The 25,781-nt window shown below is 32.6% G+C and overlaps 1 protein-coding gene across 3 annotated transcripts in view; it reads left to right on the forward strand.

The window, feature by feature from the left end:
• The window catches only part of LOC139492160 (uncharacterized), a 33,170-nt gene that overhangs the window by 3,645 nt on the left and 3,744 nt on the right, over positions 1–25,781 (forward strand). For all 3 annotated transcript variants that reach the window (XR_011656708.1, XM_071280310.1, XM_071280311.1), the window contains exons 2-8: positions 7,568–8,327; positions 10,244–10,373; positions 11,086–11,248; positions 12,277–12,439; positions 14,498–14,646; positions 17,497–17,573; positions 24,769–24,869. Coding sequence is in view for 2 of the 3 variants with exons in the window: in XM_071280310.1 (XP_071136411.1) it covers positions 7,590–8,327; positions 10,244–10,373; positions 11,086–11,248; positions 12,277–12,439; positions 14,498–14,646; positions 17,497–17,573; positions 24,769–24,869 (1,521 nt within the window). In the remaining variant the exon portion in view is untranslated. The remainder of the gene's footprint in view (positions 1–7,567; positions 8,328–10,243; positions 10,374–11,085; positions 11,249–12,276; positions 12,440–14,497; positions 14,647–17,496; positions 17,574–24,768; positions 24,870–25,781) is intronic.

Below are 25,781 nucleotides of genomic sequence, written 5' to 3' on the forward strand. Positions count from 1 at the left end.
TTGACCCTTGGTACTTGACTTGCACCATTTTTATACGCCCGTCGTCTTTTAGACGGGGCGTATTATGGTATACCGTTGTCCGTCCGTCCGTCTGTCCGTCCGTCCGTCCGTCCGTCCGTCGTCCACACTTCGGACAATAACTCAAAAACACTTTCACCAATTTCCATGAAACTTAAGTGAATTGTTTATATCTATTGACGTAAGCTCCCTTTCGTTTTTTTTTTATTTCAGATTTTAAGTTTTGGATTTATGGGGCTTTATTCATAAAAAAGGGGGGATTTTCAACACTTCGGACAATAACTCAAAAAGGCTTTCACCAATGTCCATGAAACTTTGGTGAATTGTTTATATCTATTGATGTAAGCTCCCTTTCAATTTTTATAAATTTCAGATTTTAAGTTTTGGATTTATGGGGCTTTATTCATAAAAAAAGGGGGATTTTTAACACTTCGGACAATAACTCAAAAAGGCTTTCACCAATGTCCATGAAACTTTGGTGAATTGTTTATATCTATTGATGTAAGCTCCCTTTCAATTTTTATAAATTTCAGATTTTAAGTTTTGGATTTATGGGGCTTTATTCATAAAAAAAAGGGTGATTTTCAACACTTCGGACAATAACTCAAAAAGGCTTTCACCAATGTCCATGAAACTTTGGTGAATTGTTTATATCTATTGATGTAAGCTCCCTTTTAATTTTTATAAATTTCAGATTTTAAGTTTTGGATTTATGGGGCTTTATTCATAAAAAAAGGGGGATTTTCAACACTTCGGACAATAACTCAAAAAGGCTTTCACCAATGTCCATGAAACTGTGGTGAATTGTTTATATCTATTGATGTAAGCTCCCTTTCAATTTTTATAAATTTCAGATTTTACATTTCCGTGTTATGAATTTTTATGCTTAAAAAAGGGGGGATTTTCGAATTTTGGGACAATAACTAACACTTTCACAAAATTTTATGCAACTTTGATAAATTGTTTATATCTATTGACATAAGCTCCCTTTTCATTTTTATAAATTTTAGATTTTACGTTTTCTTAAGTAATGAATTTTTATACCTAAAAAAGGGGGATTTTATGAAACTTTGGTGAATATATTAATGTAACATCTCTTTTGATTTGTATATATATTTCTAGTTGATCATATAAATTCATTTAAAGCATAAAAGACAAGTTAAAAGAGCAACGGGCGTATCATGCGCTAAAGCGCAGCCCTTTATTAAATTTGGCTAAGATACTTGTCTTCTTTAATTTGATGCTGGGGTATTTGGTGATAACATACAGTTTGCATTTTGTCAAATTTTAGGACAAGCACTATGTAAAGGTATTCCATTGGCTTGGCTTTGATAGAAAACAAGCCATACATCATATTTGACATTTTCAAAAAAGCGGAAGATTTCAATTTTTAACGGGAGGGACAGAATACGGTCTGAAAAGCGGGAGATTTTAACTCGCGCCAGAAGAATCACATGTATGTTATAACATACTAAAACCTTTATACAAATTATAAAAAAGTCTAAAATAAACAATTACAATGCATGGGCTGGATAATATTTATCAACATTTGGTGTGTAAATTAGTCTTGACACTAGACGTCATCTAATTAACTATGGAGATGACCTCTAAAGACTGCTGAAGTCCATGTAACCTGATTTAAACAAATATATATAATTAAATTAAAAACTCATGCCATTTTATTTTTCTAGGTCTGTTTTAGTGGCGAATCTAGAAATTTTTATAAGTGGGGGCCACTGACTGCCTTAGAGGTGCCCACTCATGTCAAGGCTCAGTGAAACCCTATAGATATAATCAAACATAAATTTTCCACAAAAGGGGGGACCCAGGCCACCTGCTTCCCTCCTAAATCTGCCTTCGTGTTTGATTCACATTACAGGTTAAAAATATATGTTTTTACTTGTTTTAGAATGCATGCGTTTTTGTGGATCTAATCAGTCATTAAAATGGTTTACCTCTGTTTCACTTTTAATGTTGACCTTTTTTTCCTTTTATTAACTGAACACGCCTAATTCATGTGCAAGTGAATAATTTATAATTTGTAATTCTTATCTTATTTTGACAAAATTTAATCAAACTGGCTCGCTAAAAGGGAGTTCTTATTATTTCATTTTCATTATTGATGGAACCCAAAAAATCTTATTTTGATGATTTTTCTACCAAAAAAAAATAAAAAATGTGGTCGTAAATTGGTATCACTTTGTCGTCGTCGGCGTCAGCATCGTCTGAAGATAGATGATTTACCGATAATAACTTTAGTATAAGTAAATAGAAATCAATAAAATTTTAACAAAAAGTTTATAACCACAAATGGAAAGTTGGGATTGATTTTTGGGGTTATGGTCCCAAAGGTTTAGGAATGAGGGGCCAAAAAAGTGGCCTTAATAAGCATTTTTGTAGTTTTCAGTCAATAACTTGTGTTTACAATGTAAGTGTATAAATCTCTCTGAAATTATACCACAAGTTTCCATACTGCAAAGGGATGGTTATGGGAGGTTATGGCTAAAATTATATAGCAATTAGGGGCTAAAAAGGGGGGGGAACAAGGGCTTTTCTTGTAAGAAGACCATTTAGACAATTTAAAAGCAGTGTAAGGGAGGGGATCCAATTAAAATTTAAAGAATACTTTTGTATTTATGTTTGATTACTTGATTACCTCCCTTACACTGCTTGAAAATTATGTATTAAGAAATTGAGATGTGTAGCTGTAAATTTATTTTTAGAAGTTACTTTTAATTAAGTATGTACACCTCTGAGGAGCGAAAACTTCTAGAATTAAACTTTTTTTCTTAACCTGTTTTTGGGGTTTATAAGACTGTAACAAAATAATTGGCATAGAAAAAAATCAGATGGTGGTGCACTTCTTTTTTTCCTACGGCCCTTTCAAAATCCTGTTTTTCAGTGATTTTTATCTATTTTGGGGATATTATTGTGAAAAAATTCACATTTCCGCAATTAAACTTTTTTTCATACTTTCTTTAAAGATGAAGTGGACCAATCTGAATAAATTTTACTTTAAAAAACTATAGGAAGGTTAATATAAGACAGTTTTATCATATTTTGACGCTTTTTTGTGAAAATTTTTTCTCTTCACTTTGCGTCCCTCGTCGTCATCGTCATGCATCGTCTGTTAACTTTTACAAAAATCTTCTCATCTGAAACTACTTTGTCAAATTTAATCAAACTTGGCCACAATTATCATTGGGGGATCTAGTTTAAGAAATGTGTCCGGTGACCTGGCCAACCAACCAAGATGGCTGCCATGGCTAAAAATAGAACCTAGGGGTAAAATGTAGATTTTGGCTTATATCTCTGAAACCAAAGCATTTAGAGCAAATCTGACATGGGAGTTAAATTGTTTATCAGGTCAAGATCTATCTGCCCTGAAATTTTCAGATGAATTAGACATCCCGTTGTTGGGTTGATGCCCCTGAATTGGTAATTTTAAGGAAATTTTGCTGTTTTGGTTTATTATCTTGAATATTAATATAGATAAAGATAAACTGTAAACAGCAATAATGTTCAACAGAGTAAGATTTACAGATAAGTTGACCCCTTTAGGAGTTATTGCCCTTTATCAATTTTTAACCATTTTTCGTAAATCTTGGTAATCTTTTACAGAAATGTTCTCCTCTGAAACTACTGGACCAAATTAATCCAAACTTGGCCACAATCATCTTTGAGGTATCTAGTTTAAAAATGTGTCTGGTGACCCGGCCATCCAACCAAGATGGCCACCATGGCTAAAAATAGAACATAGGAGGTAAAATGCAGTTTTTGGCTTATAACTCAAAAAACCAAAGCATTTAGAGCAAATCTGACATTGGGTAAAATTGTTAATCAGGTTAAGATTATCTGCCCTGAAATTTTCAGATGAATCGGACAACCTGTTGTTGGGTTGCTGCCCCTGAATTGGTAATTTTAAGGAAATTTTGCTGTTTTTGGTTATTATCTTGAATATTATTATAGATAAGGCCACACCAATTTAATTCCTTGTTCAACGGACAAGCCCGCACCTATTTTTTTCAAAACAGATTTTTTTTATTTTTATTATATTCCTGCTTCCCGCATCCGGAAATGTAATCATGTCCATTTCCCGCACCGTTTTTTTGTAAACATTATAAAAAGATCTCAACATTTGTTTTTAAAATCACAGTATAACCTTTATATAATGATTTTAAACCTATAAGCACCCAACAACACTAAATATCTGTGAGAATATTTGATTCAGCATGAAACCAATTTATTCCAAGTGGGAGTGCTCCGAAATAAATATATAACAGCGGAAATACCTGTACAGAACAAAACATTGGTTTCTTTCCCCCTGACTTATATTCCTTATCAAAAAATGTTCGTTGTTAAAATAAAGTACAAAGAACTTCTGTTTATCAAAGGATTTGCCTTCAACTGCAATTATAATGTATGATGACGGTCATATCCGTTGCAGGTTTGTGCACCTGTCCTGATTGATTCAGGGACCTGCCGTTCAACAGTTATCGTTTGTTGATGTGGTTCATTGGTATTTTACCGTTTGAAAATATAAATTAGAATAGATCGTTGGTTTTCCTGTCCGAATTGTGTACAATACTAAGTTGTGGTCCCTTATAGCTTGCTGTTTGGTCTGGATCAAAGCTCTGTGTAAAAGGCCATACTTTGACCTATGTTTGTTATTATCAGGTTATCCCTCAGACAAGGGCCTTGAAGGGGTCATTTTACCATGTTGTAGAAAAGAAAATAGAAATACTAAGGATTTGTATGATTTGTATAGTGCTACTATACAAAACCTTTGAAAACTTAGAATTTTGTACTCAAAAAGACGAGAAATACATTATATTTTAAACAACTTTTCTAAAAGAGGGGCCACTTATTTTGAATAATATTAAACTGTTAAAGTAAATGTGTTGACATGGTTAAAGTCCAGGAATATTACAAAATTCTTGGACATGTTTTGACCATTTAATACCATATGGATATTATAGTTCTTTGGGAAAATGTTAGCCCTTTTGTACTAAAAGTGTTTTTACAAAAAAAATATATTATAACTTATATTGACCCCTCAAAAAAAAGGGATATTCACAACCTTAAGGGGTTGTTCTGAACCTGATTATGACTGGGATGGAGAATTGTCTCATTGTCAGTCACACATACATAGACCAGATTTAATTATTCAATTATTTCTTGTTGAACAGGGGAAAAAATCTTCATAAATTAAAGAAATGTTAAGGTACAAGTGATAAATCAAGTTTTAATATAGTCAAAAAATACTATTTTATGCTTAGAAAAAAAATTATAATCGCTCGCCTTTACTTTTTAAGCTTCACCTAAAATATTTGCAGATTAAATATTTTTTTATTAAAATTTTCAAATCGCTCGCTCGCCCCAATTTTTGGAGTCCAATAATCCGTAGAACAAGAAATTAAATTGGTGTGGCCTAGAGATAAAACTGTAAACAGCAATAATATTTAGCAAAGTAAGATCTACAAATAAGTCAACATGACCGAAATGGTCAGTTGACCCCTTTAGGAGTTTTTGCCCTTTATGGTCATTTTTTACAATTTTCCTATAATTTTTGTCAATTTTTAGAAAATATTTTCCACTGTAATTACAGTCAAACCTGATTAAACCGGACCCTGAATAAACCGGTTTCCTGTCCATTCCGGCCGAAAATGAAAGTCCCTTATTTTCCCATTTAAAGTCTTTGTTAAAATAACCCTTTGTAAACCGGACCCTGTATATTCCGAATTCCGGTCTAATTATGAAGTCCCAATACTCTTAATTACATTAATTATTACCTTCTAAACCGGTTTGTCTAATTAAATTCAATGATCAATATGCAATCAAAACATATTTGTTTATTTGTGTATATGGCTTTCCATGACAATCAATTAGTCAGGTGTCAAACTGTGAACCTAAAATCGTACAGTAGTGAGCTGTATCAAAACATTATAAACGTGTCAATTAAACGAAAAGACACACCGAATATATCTCGGATTGAACTTACGTTTTAACTTGGATAAACAAATTTAAATCGTGGAGTAAGAAATGTACATCGTGATTTCGAAATCCTGGGTTCCCGGTTGTGAACCCCTAAACAAATGACCTTGATAATGAAAAACATCCGGATGACAACAATCAATGGATATTTTACACTGTACGACAACGTTTTGAAAGTGATGAAATTACGTTTGATAATATTCTGGCTTTTTAATCGGCCATTCCAACATTTCAAATTATTGATCATGGGAGTAAATCGAAATTCTCGTCTTACAATCCAAACAACTCAAGCATTATGAGGCAAAAGCAAACAAGGAAAAACGAAGTGAAATTATTTTAATTTATCAGATATAATTTACTATCAGAGAGAACTTTTACATGTAAAATGTCGAACGTCACAAGTCATAAACTTCCGGTCAAAACTGGAACCTGAATAAACCGGCTCACTGTCCAAACCGGCCCTTTTTCATAGTCCCGTAGCCGGCCGGTTTATACAGGTTTTACTGTACTGGGCAAAGTTCATTATAGATAGAGATAATTGTAGCAAGAAGAATGTCCAGTAAAGTAAGATCTACAAACACATCATGATCACCAAAACACAATTTTGTCATGAATTTATCTGTGTCCATTGTTTAATATGCACCTAGACCAAGGTGAGCGACACAGGCTCTTGAGAGCCTCTTGTTTGTATCCTTAACCCATTTTCTTAAAATTTTGGTTAAAAATACTGACTTGATTGGTCGTAAAATTTGAAAACTGGATTACTCAAAAACCATTCATTGTAAATACACAATTTTTTCACAGAGTTATGTTTGATTATAATATTTTAAAAATTCATTGATATTTATCACATGTTTTTGAAATAATTTTTATCATTTCAAATTTCAGAAATTACAAAGAATTTTCTTCAAATACTAACATTCAACAGCATAGTATTACTCAAAAGCAAAAAAAACAAAACAATTAAGATCATTAGACCACATTCATTCTGTGTCAGAACCTTTGCCGTGTCAAGTTATTTAATCACAATCCAAATTCAAAGCTGTATCAAGCTTGAATGTTGTGTCCATACTTGCCCAAACTATTCAGGGTTTAACCTCTGCAGTTGTATAAAGCTGTGCTCTGCGGAGCATCTGGTTTTATACATTGTTTCTCATAGTTAATGCCTCTTTAAGCTCTTGTGTCTTAATGAAAATATTGGACATTAGAGAATGAAAGTAGAAAACAAAAAGTGTGTTTCATGTGGTTTAAAATTATGTTGTATTGAGTCTTGATTAGTTGCTGGTGTTAATTAAAGTCTGGCAACAAAAAAAGGTGAATTTCCTGGTGCATGTCCATAAAAATAGGGTTGGTAGGTCGATATTTTTTGTTCATTGATGATATCATAAAATTCTTTGGACAGTTTCTAATCAATCATGGCGAAGTCAGAAATTAGACACTAGAGTTTGTAGGGCAACTGGAAATACATTTTATTGTTTTATTGGACACAGGTTCATAATTTAAAGACTGATGTACATGCCTGTTTAAGAAATGTGCTGTATTTTACTCATTTCAGAAATAGTTTGAGAGGATGGAAAATGGGTAATAAAGAGTCCAGCAATTCCAGATCAAGTGATGAAGCTGATGAGTCAGTGGATGTCCCTGATGAGACAATTACTATTCAAGGTCAGAGGTATGTCCCTGGAGGAAGTATGACTCATGGTAGTCATGCGACCAGTAGAAATGAAAGTGAGGCTGATGATGATAACATATCTATACCTCCACCCTATATACCTGATGAGTTGATGCCTTTGACGAATGAGTTTGAAGACGACAATTTACCTGTTTCACCTGAAAGTGAGGTGGATATACCTGTCTTTGACGAGGATGATATTCATTCCCCCAAAATTACTGAATTCCCTCTGAATACTAATCAGAATGGACTAGAATTACCGGTGAATGACAACGAAAATACTTCTGTTTCTAGCAGTTCAAAATCATCTGACAAGGAATCGTCTGTTAATACTGGTAGTAGCAAATCAACACCTGAACAGGAAGAATTACCTGTGTATAACAAACCAAGAGCACATGTGCATAGAAATAAGACTCCTGATAATGTGGCAGTGTATATCGATAAAGACGATAAAATATCACCTGTCGTAGATGATCATGTGACACCTGATAATGGGGACAATACATCGAGTAATGCACCTGACAGAAAGGCACCAGATAAGAGTGGTACCACAAGTAGAATTACTAGAAGTAATAGTGTCATAAGTAGTAAATCAGAAAACTCAGAATTAAAGTCACACACATTGTCACCACTTGCCTATCAGGTAAAAATCATGACAATGAGATATATGTAGTATATTAGTGTAAATTCAGAAATTGTTGCAAGTTTTTTTTATTAAAGTGGCTGTGTAAGTATCACATTGATAAGAACTTCCATTTTGATATCTGTATTGAGATTTTCCTGACCGACTTTAGAAACGCAACACTAGATTATTTTTGTGTTAATTTTGAATGAATGTGTCACCGTCAAAAGTAAGGACTGCCTTTTACAAAAGCCAAAATGATTGTTAGAAAGGTCAACAAATTCTGTCTCTAATGTTTTAAATTCTGTTTTACACCTTCTGATTTTGCATTTGTTCCACCTTTTAATTGGTTTTGGCAATTATGCGGTTGGAACTTGAAGGCTTTAAAGCTTTTCCTTCAGTCGATTCTTTGGCAATTCAGTTGATAGGAAACATTTATGGCATGAAGCTGTACTCAATGGCACTCGGAAATTTGATTAGCAGTTGACGTTGCGGCCGTAAACATGTCTTGCAAATGACGTTGCTTATTCAAATTCTGTTGACGTTTCATTGTCACTACACGTTGATCTTTTCATTGATGGCCATCAACAAATCTTGTCTACTTGTATCGTTGTCGGAAGGACAGTAAGACGAATTTCTGAAGTCATAAAGTATGGTTTCAGCACGTTTATGTTTTCATGTTTGCAGTATTCTTAAGGGCTAATTCTGTTTTTTATTTCCCATTCTTGGCAAAATGAAGATGCAACACTTTTAAACTGAATTTAAAAATGAGGCAAAGAATTGAAAGAACTGTTTCACAAAGCAAAACAAAAAGAAAGAATCTTTCATGGGTCCAAAATTTCGCTTTAGGAAATTCGTGCGACTTAAAAAATTCGGTATGTTCAATAACCACAGGTAAGTCAGATTTTGATTTTTTGTAAGGAGAAAGAAGTATGATAAGCATGAAAAGAAGTTATAAGAGAATCAAACAAGATTTGGTAAAAAAAATCAACAAAATGAGTGTTGCGTTTCTAAAGTCGTTCAGTATAGTAATATTTTACCTCACTTTTTTGTCCATTCTTTCAAAAGATCACAAAAATAAATGCTTGCAATAATTTAATTAACAGGTTATGTATATATTAGGTAGATATTGAAAAATTAGGAATCACACTGAAAATTTCTGGAATTTTTGCAAATAGAATAATGAGTTACTGACCATTAAAAGTGATAATTAGTACATGTACATGTGCTTTACAAATATTTGTTTTGATCAACTTTTAAAAGTTTGGGAAAAAATTAAGTAAGAATAGTTTGATTAAAAACAGAAGGATAGATTATTCCAACTCCCCTTAACTTTGTACCCATCTGAATTCCAGAATTAAATTTACAATTAAGCTATCTCTTTTAACTGTATGACTCAATTGTGGACAGGGGCAGTGGCGGATCCAGAAGTTTTTATAAGGGGAGGGGGCCCTCTGACTATTCTAAGTGGGGACCAGCTCCAGTCATGCTTCAATGATTCCCTATATAATCAACCAACTTTTTTCCACAATAGGGTGGGGGCTGGGGTGACATTGGATCCACCTATGAAAAGAGGCCTAAACCTGGGAAAAAAAAAGATCATGATTTGAATTTTGAAGCATAGAAGGATATCAAAAGGGGAATGGAAATATTTTTAGAAAAGTTGGATCAAAGGGAGATTTGGTGCATGTTGGTGGGAGCTGGAATTTAAAAGTCTGCAATCTCTTTTAGTTAACTGTAAAAATAATTTTATATGGATGTGTAGGAAAAAGCTTTGCAAGTAAAGATTTGTCTAAAAATTAATTCATTGTATTACATTTGTCTGGATGTTTCTCTGACTATTTAAACTATTAAGATTTGAAAGATAATATCTTCTAGTCTTTTGAAGTTAAAAAAAAATGTAGTATGCTCAGTTTTCACATTGGTTTTACTTTCAGAGGTTGAGAAACTGCCTGTTAAATTTACCATTAGAAGATGGACAAGAAATAAAAGACAAAACTGTAGAAAGAGTTGCCTCTCACGTCTCAGTTCAAGACTATGATCCCAAAATTGACATTATAATGAAAGGTATCAAACTCGATTTAGTAGGTTAAAATTATAGGATAAGTTGCATGTTATGATAGATATTTCTGAAAGTTTATACACCATTATTTTCCAACTGGATTTTTCATGTCTTACCTTCCTGTCAGTGGCAATTTTTTTCTGCTAAATATAATAAAGTAGTCAATAAAATATAAAAAGTAGGTATATATTTGGTATAGACAGAAATATAGCCAAACAATGGGTGGCTAATGATAAGGAATCTCTTAATAAAACCTGGATCTATATGTACCATAATGAAATGAGGGGATCATAACAAAAAAAAAAACACTTCAAGCACTTGAAAAAAACATAAACAAAGGAAAATTGCTTTTATGGCTATTCTTCACCTCAATTTCAAAGTGAGACCTTCATCATGGAATGAAATCTTACACTTCTCTGCAAGATAAAGATTTCACCTAGTTTGGGAAGCATTTGAGTTTTTTTTCTAAATGTTGATAACACTTTTTCTGAGTATTGAAGAATGCAAAGGCTGGGTAATATCAACATCATGCATTTTTTTTTTGACAAAGTAAATTTTGAGTAAATTGATTCAGTGCTATCCTGATATTTCTCTAATAGAATATCAAAGAAACTGTATAACCTTCAGTTATTTTATTTTTTTTGTGACCATTAGATATTCACTGTCTAACTTCATGCCAATTATACCCAATTTTCCCATTTGTATTTATAATTGCAGGTGATGAAGCCAAAGGGATTTTTGTTATCATAGATGGCAGTGTGAATGTTTTGTCGGAGAATGGAACTGATGTTTTAGCTACATTGCAAGAGGGGGATTATTTCGGTGAAATTTCTGTTCTGTTTGACTGTCCATGTACAGCAAGAGTACAAACTATCACTAAGTAAGTGTAAAAATATAAGAGGGTCGTAATGAGGGTACCTTCATGACGAATAACAGTAAAAATTCTTGCCAAATGATGTTAACGATAATTTTTGGAGTATGACGATAAAATGTACACTCTCTTTTAGAAGATAAAAACATTGACTGAATTTGACAAATCATGTTAATTTTTTTTCCAAAAAATGACGGTAACAATAATTATTTGAGACCTCTGACGAATCACGATAAGGATATTTTGACGAATCACGGTAAAATTTTAACCAATTTGACGCTAACGGTAGTCGAAATGACTGTTTGACGCCGGACGTTAAAGGGCATTACTACCCTCATATAACTTATAACTGATATTGAAATATAAAAAAATTGAGAATGAAAATTGTGAATGTGTCACAGCAACAATAACCTGACCACAGAGCAGAAATCATCTTAATGCCACCAATGGGTCTGCAACACAGTGAGAAAATCCTACACCTAGAGGCTGAGGGTTCAGCTGGTCCCTAAACAAAAATATGTACTAGTTCAGTGAAAATGGATGTCGTTCTAAGCTCCAAAACATGTAATTGAAGTACAATGAGTATTTTATAAAAAAAGACCTTGATTAATAGATAAGAAGGAATATATTTATCATTGATACCAGGATTAAAATTGTTTATGCCAGACGTCTGTTTTGTATTCAAATGACTCATCAGTGACTCATTTAAAAAAAAATAAAAAAGCCAAACAAAGTATGAAGTTGATGAGCACTGAGGACCCAAAATTCCAAAAGTTAAGGTAATCTATTCCTGGCGTAGAAAATCCTTAGTTTTGCTTAAATGGAAATAATATACCCCCTTTTATGAAATAGGGCCAATTAAACAAATAATAGTATGTCTTCATTTAAAGCAATAGATCAGCAACCATGATCCCCAAAAAACTGTCAGACATTACAGCAATCTGAAAAATAATAGAATATCCTTGTTTTACTAATTTAATGACACAGGGTTAGTAAAAATAGTAGAAAAGTGTTATTTTTTCACCAAATGTTTTCAGATGTCAGTTTGCCATATTGGAAGTGAATGCTGCTAAGCGTCTACTACACAAAATGGAAGTTGATCTGATAGATTATTTTGTATCAAAGAGATATCTACCCACCAGTGATCACATGGATGTTAACAGGACACAACGTAGACTGGTACTTTCATGCCTAAAGCAGGTTGGTATGAAATGATATTCTTGCTATACATTTTTCACAGGAATAAATATACAGATACTTCTGGTGCTGAATTTGCTAGCTTTGTTGAAGACCCATTGGTGGCCTACGGCTGTTTTATGTCCTGTGGTCGGGTTGTTGTCTCTATGACACATTCCCCATTTCAAATTTTAGATAAAAGTTTCAAGAATGACATAAAAATAAATATGTTAACTTGAAAAATAATTTGTAAGGGTTCAGCGGAACCCAGTGTCTTGCCTACTTTTGCTGTTAATCACACACTCAACAAAAATGATGAAAAAAATCAATAAAAATATTCCCCTCAATACTATCTTATGATTGTCAGAAGCTTCTGTTCAAGTTTGGTAAAAATCCAGGAAAGTTTATGAATCTTAAAAATGTTTTAAAAACTTTTAACTGCAGACTGTATGTAATGTTAACTGGAAGAAAAACTAAGTCCATTTATAAGTAAAATACGGGAAAAATGAAATTTTGTTTTTACCAAAATTTACTTCTGGATACTATCTTATGATCAGAAACATGCTTCTGTCCAAGTTTGGTACAAATCCAGGATAGTTTAAGAAAGTTATTACAATTTTAAAAACTTTAACCACAAAGTTAATGTAATGTTTCCTGGCAGAAAAAAGTCCATTTATAAGTAAAATACAGAAAAATTGGAATTTTATTTTTACAAGATTTACTTCTGGATACTACCTAATGATCATAAACAAGCTTCTGTCCAGGTTTGGTACAAATGCAGGATAGTTTAAGAAAGTTATTAAAATTTCAAAAACTTTTATGGTATTAAATAGAACCATCTTGTTCAGAAACACAAATATTGCTTTAAATGTTTAATAATCTTGGAAAACAGTTTGTTTTAAGATACTGAAAACGGCACTCAGAAGAGAAATGACGCGGCCTGAAAGATGAGTTTGTGACAAAAGGAGTTGTCTCCCATGTATATACATTTTCATTTCAAATATTTAAACTAACATTTATTGCATAATTTTAATCTGTATAGCTGACACATGCCATTTCAAACTACTCAAAAGGTAACGCAAACGACTGCAGATTTTTATAATTGGTAAAAAATTAACATAAAATTTGGTGACATTTAAAAAATTAGGTCGATCAATTTTATTCCTTAAATACTTTTTCACCAAATTATGATAAAAATAGATAAGCACTTATCCCCGACGAACATTCACAGGTGTGAGATGGTATTAAAAGTAAGTTAATATTTGTGGACACTGCTGACAACGCTGACGGAATGTAGGATCGCTCTGTCTCGCTTTTTCGACTAAAGTCAAAGGCTCGACAATAATTATATATTTTAAACCTGATGCCAGAACAGCATATATATTTAAAGTGTGTTTCTTTATTTCATGACAAAAATTTATAAATGATTTTTATAGTCACTCAAAATTATACTGACTTCACAAGGCACTAGCAGACTGGTTGTCAGTACCCAATATGACTAACAGGAGTACTGAAATATTAGGCATGGATATCAGTAGAATATTATTCCAGGTGATGAAAGTGACAATTGATAACTGACTTTGATGACACATGTACACTGTCACTGCATGCCATTCATTAGGAGGCGGTACCCATTACTTTTACCCTCCTATGCTACTGATAAGTACCACCTGAATTCAGGAATTTTTAAATAAGATGTTCATTGAATACATTGAAAAGTACCACCTACAAATAGGAATGTACCGGTCAACATGAAAGATAATGAAACCCCTGTCAGACTGTCAGTGTCAACCAGGTGAAACAAAAAAAAAAACAAGAGAAAAATAATTAGAAAAAAAGGCTAGTTCAAGATGAGTTTTGAATTGTTGAAAGTATCATATCTATCATTTAAAAGCCAATGCAGGGCATTGGATGATTTCATATGTATAAAATTTACACTGGATCATGATGTAATTCACAGATGTTTGTAAAGAAGGAAAGAAAATATAAGTTTAATTTCATAATTATATTCATCATGATACACAATAATAAAAGGATTAAAAAAGAGTACAAAATAACAGCATTCTTTATTTCCTTTTCTAGCTACCTATATTTGAAAAGTGGTCCAAGGAAGCAGTAAAAGAACTGGTAATGCAGATTAAACCTGCTCTTATCATCCTGTATCAGGCCAATACATTGGTTATCTGTGAACAAGATCCACCAGTGGCACTTTATGTCATCATCAGGGGGAGGTAAGTCTAGATAAAACCAGCTCTTATCATTCTGTATTAGGCCAATACGCTGGTTATCTTCGAACAGGATCCACCAGTGGCACTGTATGTCATCATCAGGGGGAGGTAAGTCTTGATAAAACCAGCTCTTATCATTCTGTATGAGGCCAATACGCTGGTTATCTTTAAACAGGATCCACCAGTGGCACTGTATGTCATCATCAAGGGGAGGTAAGTCGAGATAAAACCAGCTCTAATCATCCTGTATCAGACCAATACACTGGTTATCTGTGAACAAGATCCACCAGTGGGGCTGTATGTCATCATCGGGGAGGTAAGTCTAGATTTAACCAGCTCTAGTCATTCTGTATCAGACCAATACATTAGTTATCTGTGAACAAGATCCACCAGTGGGGCTGTATGTCAGCATCAGGGGGAGGTAGGTCAAGATAAACCAGCTCTACTTATCTGTATCAGGCCAATACATTGGTTATCTGTGAACGAGATCCACTAGTGGCACTGTAAGTCATCATCAGGGGGAGGTAGGTCAAGATAAAACCAGCTCTAGTCATCTGTATCAGGTCAATGCATAAGTTATCTGTGAACAAGTTCCATCAGTGGCACTGTATGTCATCATCAGCGGGAGGTAAGTCAAGATAAAACCAGCTCTTGTCAACTTGTGTCAGGCCAATACACTGGTTATCTGTGAACAAGGTCCACTAGTGGCACTGTATGTCATCATCAGGGGGAGGTAAGTCAAGATAAAACCAGCACTTGTCATTCTGTATCAGGTCCATACATTGGTTATCATTGAACAAGGTCCACCAGTGACACTGTATGTCATTATCAGGGGGAGGTAAGTCTAGATTTAACCAGCTCTAGTCATACTGTATCAGACAAATACATTAGTTATCTGTGAACAAGGTCCACCAGTGGCACTGTATGTTATCATCATGGGGAGGTAAGTCCTGAAAACCAGCTCTAATCATCCTGTGTCAGGCCAATATATTGGTTATATGTGAACAAGATCCACCAGTGGCACTACATGTCATCATCAGGGGGAGGTAAGTCAAGATAAAACTATCCACCAAGGAGATAAGTCAGTGTTTTATGTTTAACAAAATGAAAAGATGTTGTCCACATAATATTTTTAACAACCTTATTATATTTTACTTTAGATTAAAATATACGTTCCTAGATTATATTTCATATATATGTAACACTCCCAAACGTGTCCTTCCCCCCAAACGTGTCCGATTCTCCCAAACGTGTCTTTTCTCCCTAAACGTGTCCGAAATGTACAATATTTCCCAAACGTGTCCGATTTCATAACCCCCAAAACGTGTCTGATAATTGTTATTTGCCAAATCGTGTCCAATATTTAACGCCAAAACGTTACACGTCTTTTAGCGCTTTTACATGTATCTCTTAAATAAAATCGCTGATAACGTTTACGGCAATTCTATGATGGGAGACACACGTGATGAAGATGTCATTTATCAGATTAAGTTAGTTCGATGTAGGTTTTTAATGATTATAATAATTGCAAAATTAATCTGTTATTATTAAGTAACTTTGACTGCAGTTGTTTATTGTCCAGTTGCAAGTATTTCATATTCGTTTAGAGCGAACATACACATAGTTCTGGAGTTGAATTAATCGTTAACTTTGATAATTATTTTGTACTTATAAACTCCGATGTTGCCTTTTATATTTATCCGAATATTGCATGGCGGGTTTTTAACAGTATTTTTTTTACTTTTGTCAATAGTTTGTGTGTATTTCAAAAGCCCATCAAATTATAAACTTGTTATCCTGGTTTTTAATAAATTTTAGGTTTCCACCATCACTAAAGACACACGATAAGCATATTGAGTTTTATAGATTCTTTTTTTTATGAATAGTACTGTTATGTGGTCAACGCCGGTTTTAAATGCAAATTTATTTTGTAGTGTATAAATAAACTTTAGAATGTTGATTACGTATACGTATTGTCCAGTTGCAAGTACTTTATGCATATTTAGAGCGCACAATAGTTTTGCAAGTTTTAATGTTTTTACAGTTGTACTGTACACATTAACTTTGAACTAAACTTTAAACTGATGATCGTGTATTGTCCAGTTGCAAGTATGTCATGCATATTTAGAGAGAACATACAAGTTTTAATGTTTTTGAAGTTCTATTTAGAGAGAACATAGGCTACCTGTTGTCAGTATTTCATGCATAATTAGAGAGAACATTAAAGTTTTAACGCGCAGAGAAAGGGACACTTTGACCCGTTAACTGTACTGTTTAACTCAACATGTTTGCTTACAATTTACAAACGAAATAGCCGAAATGACGCCCCCACTTTAAGCCAGTTTAATTCTTCCGTTTTTAAAAAGTACTAACGTGCTTATGTATATTTTTAATGAAATGGTAAAATTAGTATACGTTAATGAAATAGCAATAACCAAATAACGCTTGATATGGACACGTTTTGGGGATTGGACACGTTTGGGGGTTAGTTGAGAAATGGACACGTTTGGGCGTTTATACAAATGACACGCTTTGGCGCAGTTTTCAACTAGACATGTTTGGGGGAATCGGACACGTTTGGGGGGAATGACACGTTTCTGAGTGTTACATATATGCCAAGTTTTAGTTTAAATAGAACAAGTGTGTAGAATTTGAAATAAATTTAAATGACCACTGCCAACCTTCCTGTAATTTGTATGGAAGAAAAATGCATTTTTTATGCCCAGTGAAATAAGTTAAACAATATGCCCCATACATTTGGTTGAAGTGGCATATTAAATAGTGACCTTTTTAGTCTGGTACCTATCATATTTTAATATATAGTTATTAGTTTGCTTTCTTATATCTCGACAGAGCCCTGATAAAGAAAGAAGAAGATGTTATCTTAGAAATAGATGCAGACAAACATCCTGCAGTTATTGGAGAAGAAGGTTTGTAAATTTATTTCTTGGGATAAGCGGGGGGTTGTTGAGATATAAAAAAAAATCATCACCAGTGTGCACATCTTACAAAAAATGATATACCTACACATTTGCTACAAGCATATTCCAATTTTTACTGATTTATTTGGGAGATTTGAAGGAAAAGGTCACAAAAATATGGCTTTCAAATTTTATTTAGTAATGGTAAAAATGTTTTAATTATACATAGCGAATTTTGAAATAATTGTTCTTTGGTGGGTGGCAGTCCCTTTTTCAGTCTTTTTGTCAGATTCTCTTAAAATTTCTTCTTAACTTTTACTTTTTAAACAGTTTTCACTTGGCAGCAAAAGGGGAATAATATTTAAGATTTTTTTTGATACCAGTGACAGACAAATTCTGAATTGTCATGCTTTCTTCAGCACTAGTTAATTTATCAACTACAATGTCTTTGAGTTTGGAAAAAAAGTTGTGACAAGGACTAATTATGAAAAAAAAAATATATATTTAAAGTCAATAGAAATTTATTCTTGTATATCATAGAAGTGGGTATTTAGTGATGATTTGTATACATTTCAACAGTGCATATCAATCAAAATTAACTTTGTGTCAAAAAAAAAAAAATTCAAAGTGAGATAACTTCAGTAACGTATGTTCATAAGGCCACTTTTTTTTTTATTTGTTGGTTTACGGATCCGCCGACCCTGTTTTTCACGATTTTAAAATAAAAATAAAAACGATTTTGAAGATTTTTTTTAATTCCGCCGACCCTTTTCTGTTTGAAGAAGTACAAATAAAAATAAAAACATGATAAAAAAAAGATCGGTCTTTCTTCTTCCAGTCGCGAATACCCTCGGAGTGGATTCGAAAATCCTGTGTGGTTCCCTGTTCAGTCAAAGTTTCATCATGATCTAATGTGGTGAAAAGGAACCAGTTGAAAGGCGGTTCCCTGTTCAGTCAACGTTTCATCATGATCTAATGTGGTGAAAAGGAACCAGTTGAAAATGGTGGACCAGATACGATTTTACGTAGATTTACACATTAATTGTTGGAGATTTTCGGTGTAAATCTAGCAGTTGAACAAAATGAACATCGCAGTCATGAATAATAAAAATGAAAATTATTTTTGAGATCGTTTGGGAATTTTGGTTTAAAAGGTCAGACCACCGCTAATTTGAACCCCTGTTTCAGACAGTGAGGTTGACAGCGAGTCAACTTTGGTTCAAGTGTTGATCAGAAAGTCTGAAACCCGTCGAAAGGGGCTGTTTTAGTTCCATTACACATATGAGGTACTAGTCCAAATAATTATGACGTCTGGCAAGGCTTCCTGGCATCCCAGATTTGTTTTTAAATAGCCTCGCCAGACGTCACTAAAGGGAAGGATCTTTTAACTTGCTGCCAGGGATGGGTGTCTGATTAATTGGCCTTATTATATAAATACCTAAATACCTTCCCACGGTACCCATTAAGATTTAATGGAACAGAGATGGGATATGGTGAACAAAATCCCAACACAAAATCAGAACATGTATTACTGTCATAGAATGCCTGACAATTAAAATCACTTCGACATTTATAAAAAGGGACAATCACAGGACACTTCGAGATATAAGCTAATAGTTAGCAGAGTAAAATAGCATAAAAAGCCTAAAAAGGACATGTTTTTATGTACACATATGAAGGCATATGACATGCAGAGCGCATATATGGTATTTCCTCAATAAGATTGTATTGTGTTATGTCTTATGAGGAATTTTGTCACTCCCTGATATAAATTTGATAAATAAATACATAGAACAAAGAGAAATGCAATTGGAAAAGACACTTCCCTTTCATTAGGGGCACATATATATATATATCTGCTTTCATCAATCTACATTGACATTGGACTCCTTGTAACACATTTAATTTAAATTAAAACAGCAAGAATTAATACCAAATTATGAAACTATCTGCATACATGGTTAGTATAATACTATTATATAGAGTAATGTCATTGTTTGTTTCTCTCCATTTTTGGTAAAAAAAACAAGTATTAATTCCAATTTTTATTTTTTATTTTTTATTTTTTTTCAACCTCCTACCCTATATTTTTTCATTATTTTTATTTTTATTTTTTTTTCGACCTCCTACCTTTCCTTTTTTTAAGAAGAATCCCGTAAACTAACTAATAAAAAAAAGTGGCCTAAAAGGATTTGTTGTTTAGGAAATTTTGTGTTTATGGCTATTCTTTGATTACATGTGTGTTAAAACACTAGGTGACTTTTCTACACTTAATTTAATTAGAAATTAAATTTGTTTAGACACTTAAAATATCTTTTCAACAGTTGTTTAAGAGTACTTGTATATATATGATCCAATTAAATTCTATCACCTTCAAAAGTGAAGGTTTCAAATTATATTGTTTAATATGCATTGTATCTTTATCTTCACAGTATAGGAAGTCAGAAAATGAGTTTCAAAATGTTATCTTTTATAAGTAATAAATAAGTTGTCTCTTGTATAAAAGTAAAAAAAATTACAAAATAAACCCATTTTAAAATGGATCAGTAATTGAACCAAAACAGCAACTGATCATGTTTCTAGCTGAATAAGTATCAATGGGTTGCAATTGCACCAAGGGAATATGTCAATGGGTCAATCATTTTTATCTTTCAATTAGATTTTTGTATAAATACTGTTTTATCGTTTGAAAATCAAGTCAAGATAAAAAAAAAAAAAAAAAAAAAAATAATATGTGATAATTGAGTAATATATGAATGGGTTATGATTTTGCCATGAAATATGTTTATGGGTCACAATTTCACAAAACTACAATATATGAATGGGAGGTGTTTTTAAAAACCCACCTGCGCATGTGTACCTAAAAAAGCCATGTTGAGACCCCCCCCCCCCCTTGTGGCAGTAAGTAGGAAAGTATTATGGTTTCCTAAAGGCAGCTGACACCAGGGGGTGTTACCTTATAGACCATAGGCATGTAAAAAGTGTGTAAATATCTCCTTCCTACCTGTATAAGTTACATTTAAAAGGAGGAAGGAATGTTAAGTAGGAACTTATCTATACGGAAATGTTATATGTGATAAAATTTGAAATGTAAGTACATTAGTATTTTGTTTCGGTATTAATATCCATTTTAGTTGGTACATAATAATGTATATAATAATTTTAATTTCTTTTATGATCTCGATAGAAAATTTAAGTTTACTTTCATTCATGAACATTTTTGAGTGACCTGACTGAATCGTAAATGATCCCATGTTTACCAAGACAGGATTTTACATTGGTCATAGGATATATCTTGTCTACGGAAGAATTGGGACGGCCATTTACATACTGATAGGTGCATTATAGAAAACAAAATGGCAGAATTTCCGGCCAAACCACCCTCAACTTGGGAGGAATTTTATGAGTTAATGCTCAATCCCTCTGTTGGCAACATATTTGTTAATGAAGTCAACAAACTTGCTTTAAAAAAAGGATATAGTACAGATATTTTTATGAAAGTGAATATTGAATCTGTAGAAAAAGTTTATGGTGTTGTTCTGAACCAAATAAAAATACCCACATCTGCAAAAGGAAATGAATGGAAACTGGTAAAGGTTGGGATGACAGGGAAACCAACAAAAAAAGGAACAAATAATCGTATGGAGCAGTTGATGAGTGCCATAGGGGCTGAATCAAGTGTATTGTTTAGATTACCAAAAGGTTTCTATGACACAACTTCTAGTATTTTTGAAGTTGAACAAAGGGTGAGAGATCGTATGGGGTTTTCAGTCAAGAAAGAATTAATAAAGAAAATGAACTTGCCCTGTTCAACTGAATGGGTTTTGACCACCCAGATGGACATTAATTTATTTTTGAGAAAAAGAAAGGAAAAGAAAGATGCAGGAGAATGGTGTACAACCCAAATATTAAAGGAGTTACCTAAAGCAGACGACTGGAATTACTGGAAAATAAAGTTACCAGATGGTTTAGTGCTGGAGAAAGAAAGAAAGGAAATTGATTTGTCAAGTCCAGGCAAGTTACCAGATTGGCTCATTAAGGAGTTAGAAAAAATTGGGACAGAAAAAGAAACAAGAACTCGTAAATCAATCAAATCTGGCATCAGTGATGATGATGAGATTGCTACTAGATCAAATGCACCAACACCAGGACAAAAGAAAATTAAAAAAACCAAAACTGATACAACAGCTGAAACAAGCAAAGAAGTACCAGAAAGCAAATGTCCTCCTACACCAAAAGAGGCAGTGACAGAAGCTAGCCCAAAGCGAACTGGTAGAAAGACAGCTTCCACTGGCACAAAAAATGCTATCCCTTCATCACCAGAAGGTACTAAAACCGGAAGTCCAGGTAAAGGTCGAGGGAAGAACACCACCCCATCTTTACCAGAAGGAGGAAGCACATGTACAGAAAGAAAAAGTAAAGGTCGAGGGAAAAAAAGTTCCCCATCTTAACCAGAAGCTAGCACAGAAAGATAGGAAGAAAAAAAGAAAAAGAAAAAGAAAAAAGAAAAAGAAGATATAAAAAGAAAAAAAGATGATTTATAGAATGAAAAGGAAACAAAGGGAATAAGAAATAATAAGCATAAAAAAGAAAAAGAAAAAGAAAATATAATATATAAAAAGAAAAAGAAAAAGAAGAAATAAAAATTAAAAAAAAAATTACAGAAAGAAAAGAAAACAAGAAAAATATAAAATAAACAAAAAGTATAAAACAAAAAAGAAAATAAATAAAAAAAGATGAAATTGAATACAATGTATAAAGAAGGGGAAAAAAAATGAAAAGAAGCTGTTTGTAATAGTTAATCAATAGCTATAACCTGTGACATTTATCATATATTTCACTGGCAAATAAGCCATTATGTCAAATTAAAAAAATGTGCATGATATCTTTCTTTTATGATCATATTACATGTATCAGTAGGATTATTAGAACATATTTGTTAGATTTTCATGATAATGAGTTAATATTTAGCAGTTAACTTGTATCTCAGTATGGGTTTTTTGTTAAAATACAAAAAAATATATCAAATGGATCTTCTTTTTAGACTGCAGTTATAAAGAACAATTAAAAATAACAGCAAGAAATATAGAAACTTATAGAGATGTTTATATGTTTTTTAAGAAACATTTGATCTTTTTGGTGAAAGTAAAATTTTTACAATAAATTAAAATATTGTTTTTATATATTTTCAAACAAGGGCCTTGTAATATTTTAGTTGGAACCGTTAAAAAATAACATGGCATTCAACATCCACGAATTCCCATCAATTAAATTTCATTAATATAATGATTATTTCTTTATGCAAGAATAATAATACTCTGGGGGGCTATTCACTCTTATTTACATAATAAAATTTGGAACTGCTAAACATCAACATGATCAATAGATTTGGGAAAACTTGCTTTTTCATGGATATGTTATTTTGTGGTTTTACAAAAGCCTACATAAAATCTGATAGAAAATTGGGTAATCTGAACCTACGAAAAACCATGAAATCTATATTGTTATACATGTTGATATGTGAACCATTTACAGTTGAGTGACATAATTCATTTTCTTATAATGATTTAAATTTTCTTTTAATGTCGTCAAATGTTTTATATGTTTTAACTCAAATTAAATCATTAATTATGATAAATGTTTTTACAACAAAAAAAGATAACTAAAATAACTACTGACAATTGTTCATTTTTCAATACCTGGTTTGTAAAATGCTTTGAAAAATGTGATTTTTATATGAAACAATAGGAAAACTTTGTTGTAAATGAATACTTGTGTCCTTGCAGCATTGCACTTGCAATGGGGGTTAAGGTATTGTAAGGCTCTTTTCTGCCTGCTTTTAATTATTTTCATAAGATTAGTGTATAATTTTACAATATGAAGTTTAAGGTCAATTGATTGTAAGTAAACATTAAGAACTGTTCACTTTTGGACTAAAATTATCTTATGTATTATCAAGTTGTAAGATAATGTATACACTTTAAGATTGTTTTAGTGATAATCATTGAATTGTTATGGACTTTTTGTCGTTAGAATTGTAGCTCTACGAACTTCAGACATTTTCTCATCTACATCCTAACTAATTTAACAAAAAAGATTTTGAAATAGGACAGAGCATGTATTAAACAGTTATAGTTTGTTTGCAAATCATTTAAATTGCACTCATCATTGTCACTGGTGATGGAAGTTTTGGCGTTCATTCTTGTGTTGGAATATGAACCAAAACATTTGTATGACAAGCCAACCATCTCCAATATGACCAGCATTTCTGTTATGAATACATTGTTATGGAAATTGAAACAGCATACTTCACAGTTATAAAGTTTTCTTGATAACTATACTTGGTGAGTATAGCTGTTACAAGTGCTTATCTTTATTAGAATCAGATAATTTAAAAGAATATCAAAACATGGCTTTTCAAAAAAACTGCCACCCTTACCATCCTCTTTTGGAATTACCATCATCCTAACTAATAAATGGTATGTCTTGTTTTTTATGTGTCTGGTAATTAGAGAAATCTCTCGATAATTTTTGGTTAGAATGATAGCAAATTCTGTAGTTATCTCCCCTTGATTGGTAATTTATTATATGAAATACAAGAACAGGAAGAGGAAAAAGACAAAAGTTATGTTTATGCACAATTATACATTTTGAACAAAAATTCATGTAAACTTGAGTGAGTTTTTTTATTTTATGTTATCACCACTGCCTACATGATTCTTTAGCAGATTGGCACTTTATAAACAAAGATATATTTATAATACCATGTATCTGAGAGGGAATCAGTGGCGTATACAGAAATTTTCATAAGTGAGGGCCTACTGACTGCCTAAGTGGGGGCCCGCTCTGGTCATGCTTCAGTGATTCCCTATATAATCAACCAATTTTTTTTCCAGAAAAGGGGAGGGGGGCGGCATAAAATCTCCTCTGGGAATACAGTGATGAACATGTCGAGAGTCCAATTTTCCATACATATGTTGGGGGCATAACTCTTGAAATGTGACTGTCAACATTTTTTTTTCTAGAGTTTTGTCCCTTAGATTTCTCAGAATTGGTATTGCTTTGGTTTCTGAATGATAATTTTAGTACCACTCTACCAAATCTTTTGAAATTGTAACAATGTCAAGGATCATAAAATACTGTTCTTTTTAATTTAAACATTTAACCAACTGATTTGCATACTAATATTATTATCTGTTTAAAGGTATGCACTTAGGATGTAATAGTGCTGTGACCATCCAGACTTCCACCTGCTGTCAAATCATAATTATCAAAGAGGAATGCATAGACAATGTTCTAAATAAGGTAAGAATCAAGATACTAAGATTGTTAGATTGAGTAACAGGTGATGTGGGAATATTGTCTGTGAGACATCTAGAATACATGTGGAGGCTCTCCAAACAGCACTTTTATTGAGAAAAAATGAAAATAAAATTTACCAAACAGATATATAGTTTGCCTTGTATTTTAAATGTTTAAAATACTGCTATGTTTAGATGAAAAAAATAGAAATAAGGAGATATAGTTTGGCTGCAATTGAGACGACTATCCAACTTGATGATTTGATTGATTGTTGGTTGCTTTACACCGCATTAGCACAAAAAGGCTATATCGCTGTGAGCCAACATGATGAAGTTAACATACAGTCCTATTCATTGGCAATGTGTCTAGCTCTAATTGCTTCCTGTATAAAAGATGTAATTGAATAAACCTTGGACTAGCTTTAGAATATCTGATATAATAGATATTTACATTGATGGTTTATTTTTAATTTGGAACTTTTTTATCAATTCTGAGCCTTATTGAATACATGATATTTGTCTCAAATACTGTTGCAAATTCATGTCTGAAATCCAAACAAAAATGTCTATAAAAATACCGAATGTATAGAACAACCATTTAATATTAAATTTTTGATTTTGATCAGGAACATGTGAAAAAAAATAAAAAAAAATAAAAATACACAATGCAGGGTTTTATTGTCTCGTTTTGACAAAGTAAAAAATGCAAGACTAAGATTAAAATTTCATATACTTCTTTTTTATTCGAATAAAAACAAGGGTTCTACAGTGATCCCTAGTCCCCAAGCTTTCATTTGATACTAAAACTACCCAAATATTCCCACTATTGACAAAGATACAGCTATGCGTAGAAACTATTTGTTTAAAATATGTAACTTTTGTTACTACTATCTTGTATGTTCTTTCCAACCAAGCC

The sequence above is a fragment of the Mytilus edulis genome, chromosome 10 (assembly GCF_963676685.1).
Source record: "Mytilus edulis chromosome 10, xbMytEdul2.2, whole genome shotgun sequence".
Lineage (NCBI taxonomy): Eukaryota > Metazoa > Mollusca > Bivalvia > Mytilida > Mytilidae > Mytilus > Mytilus edulis.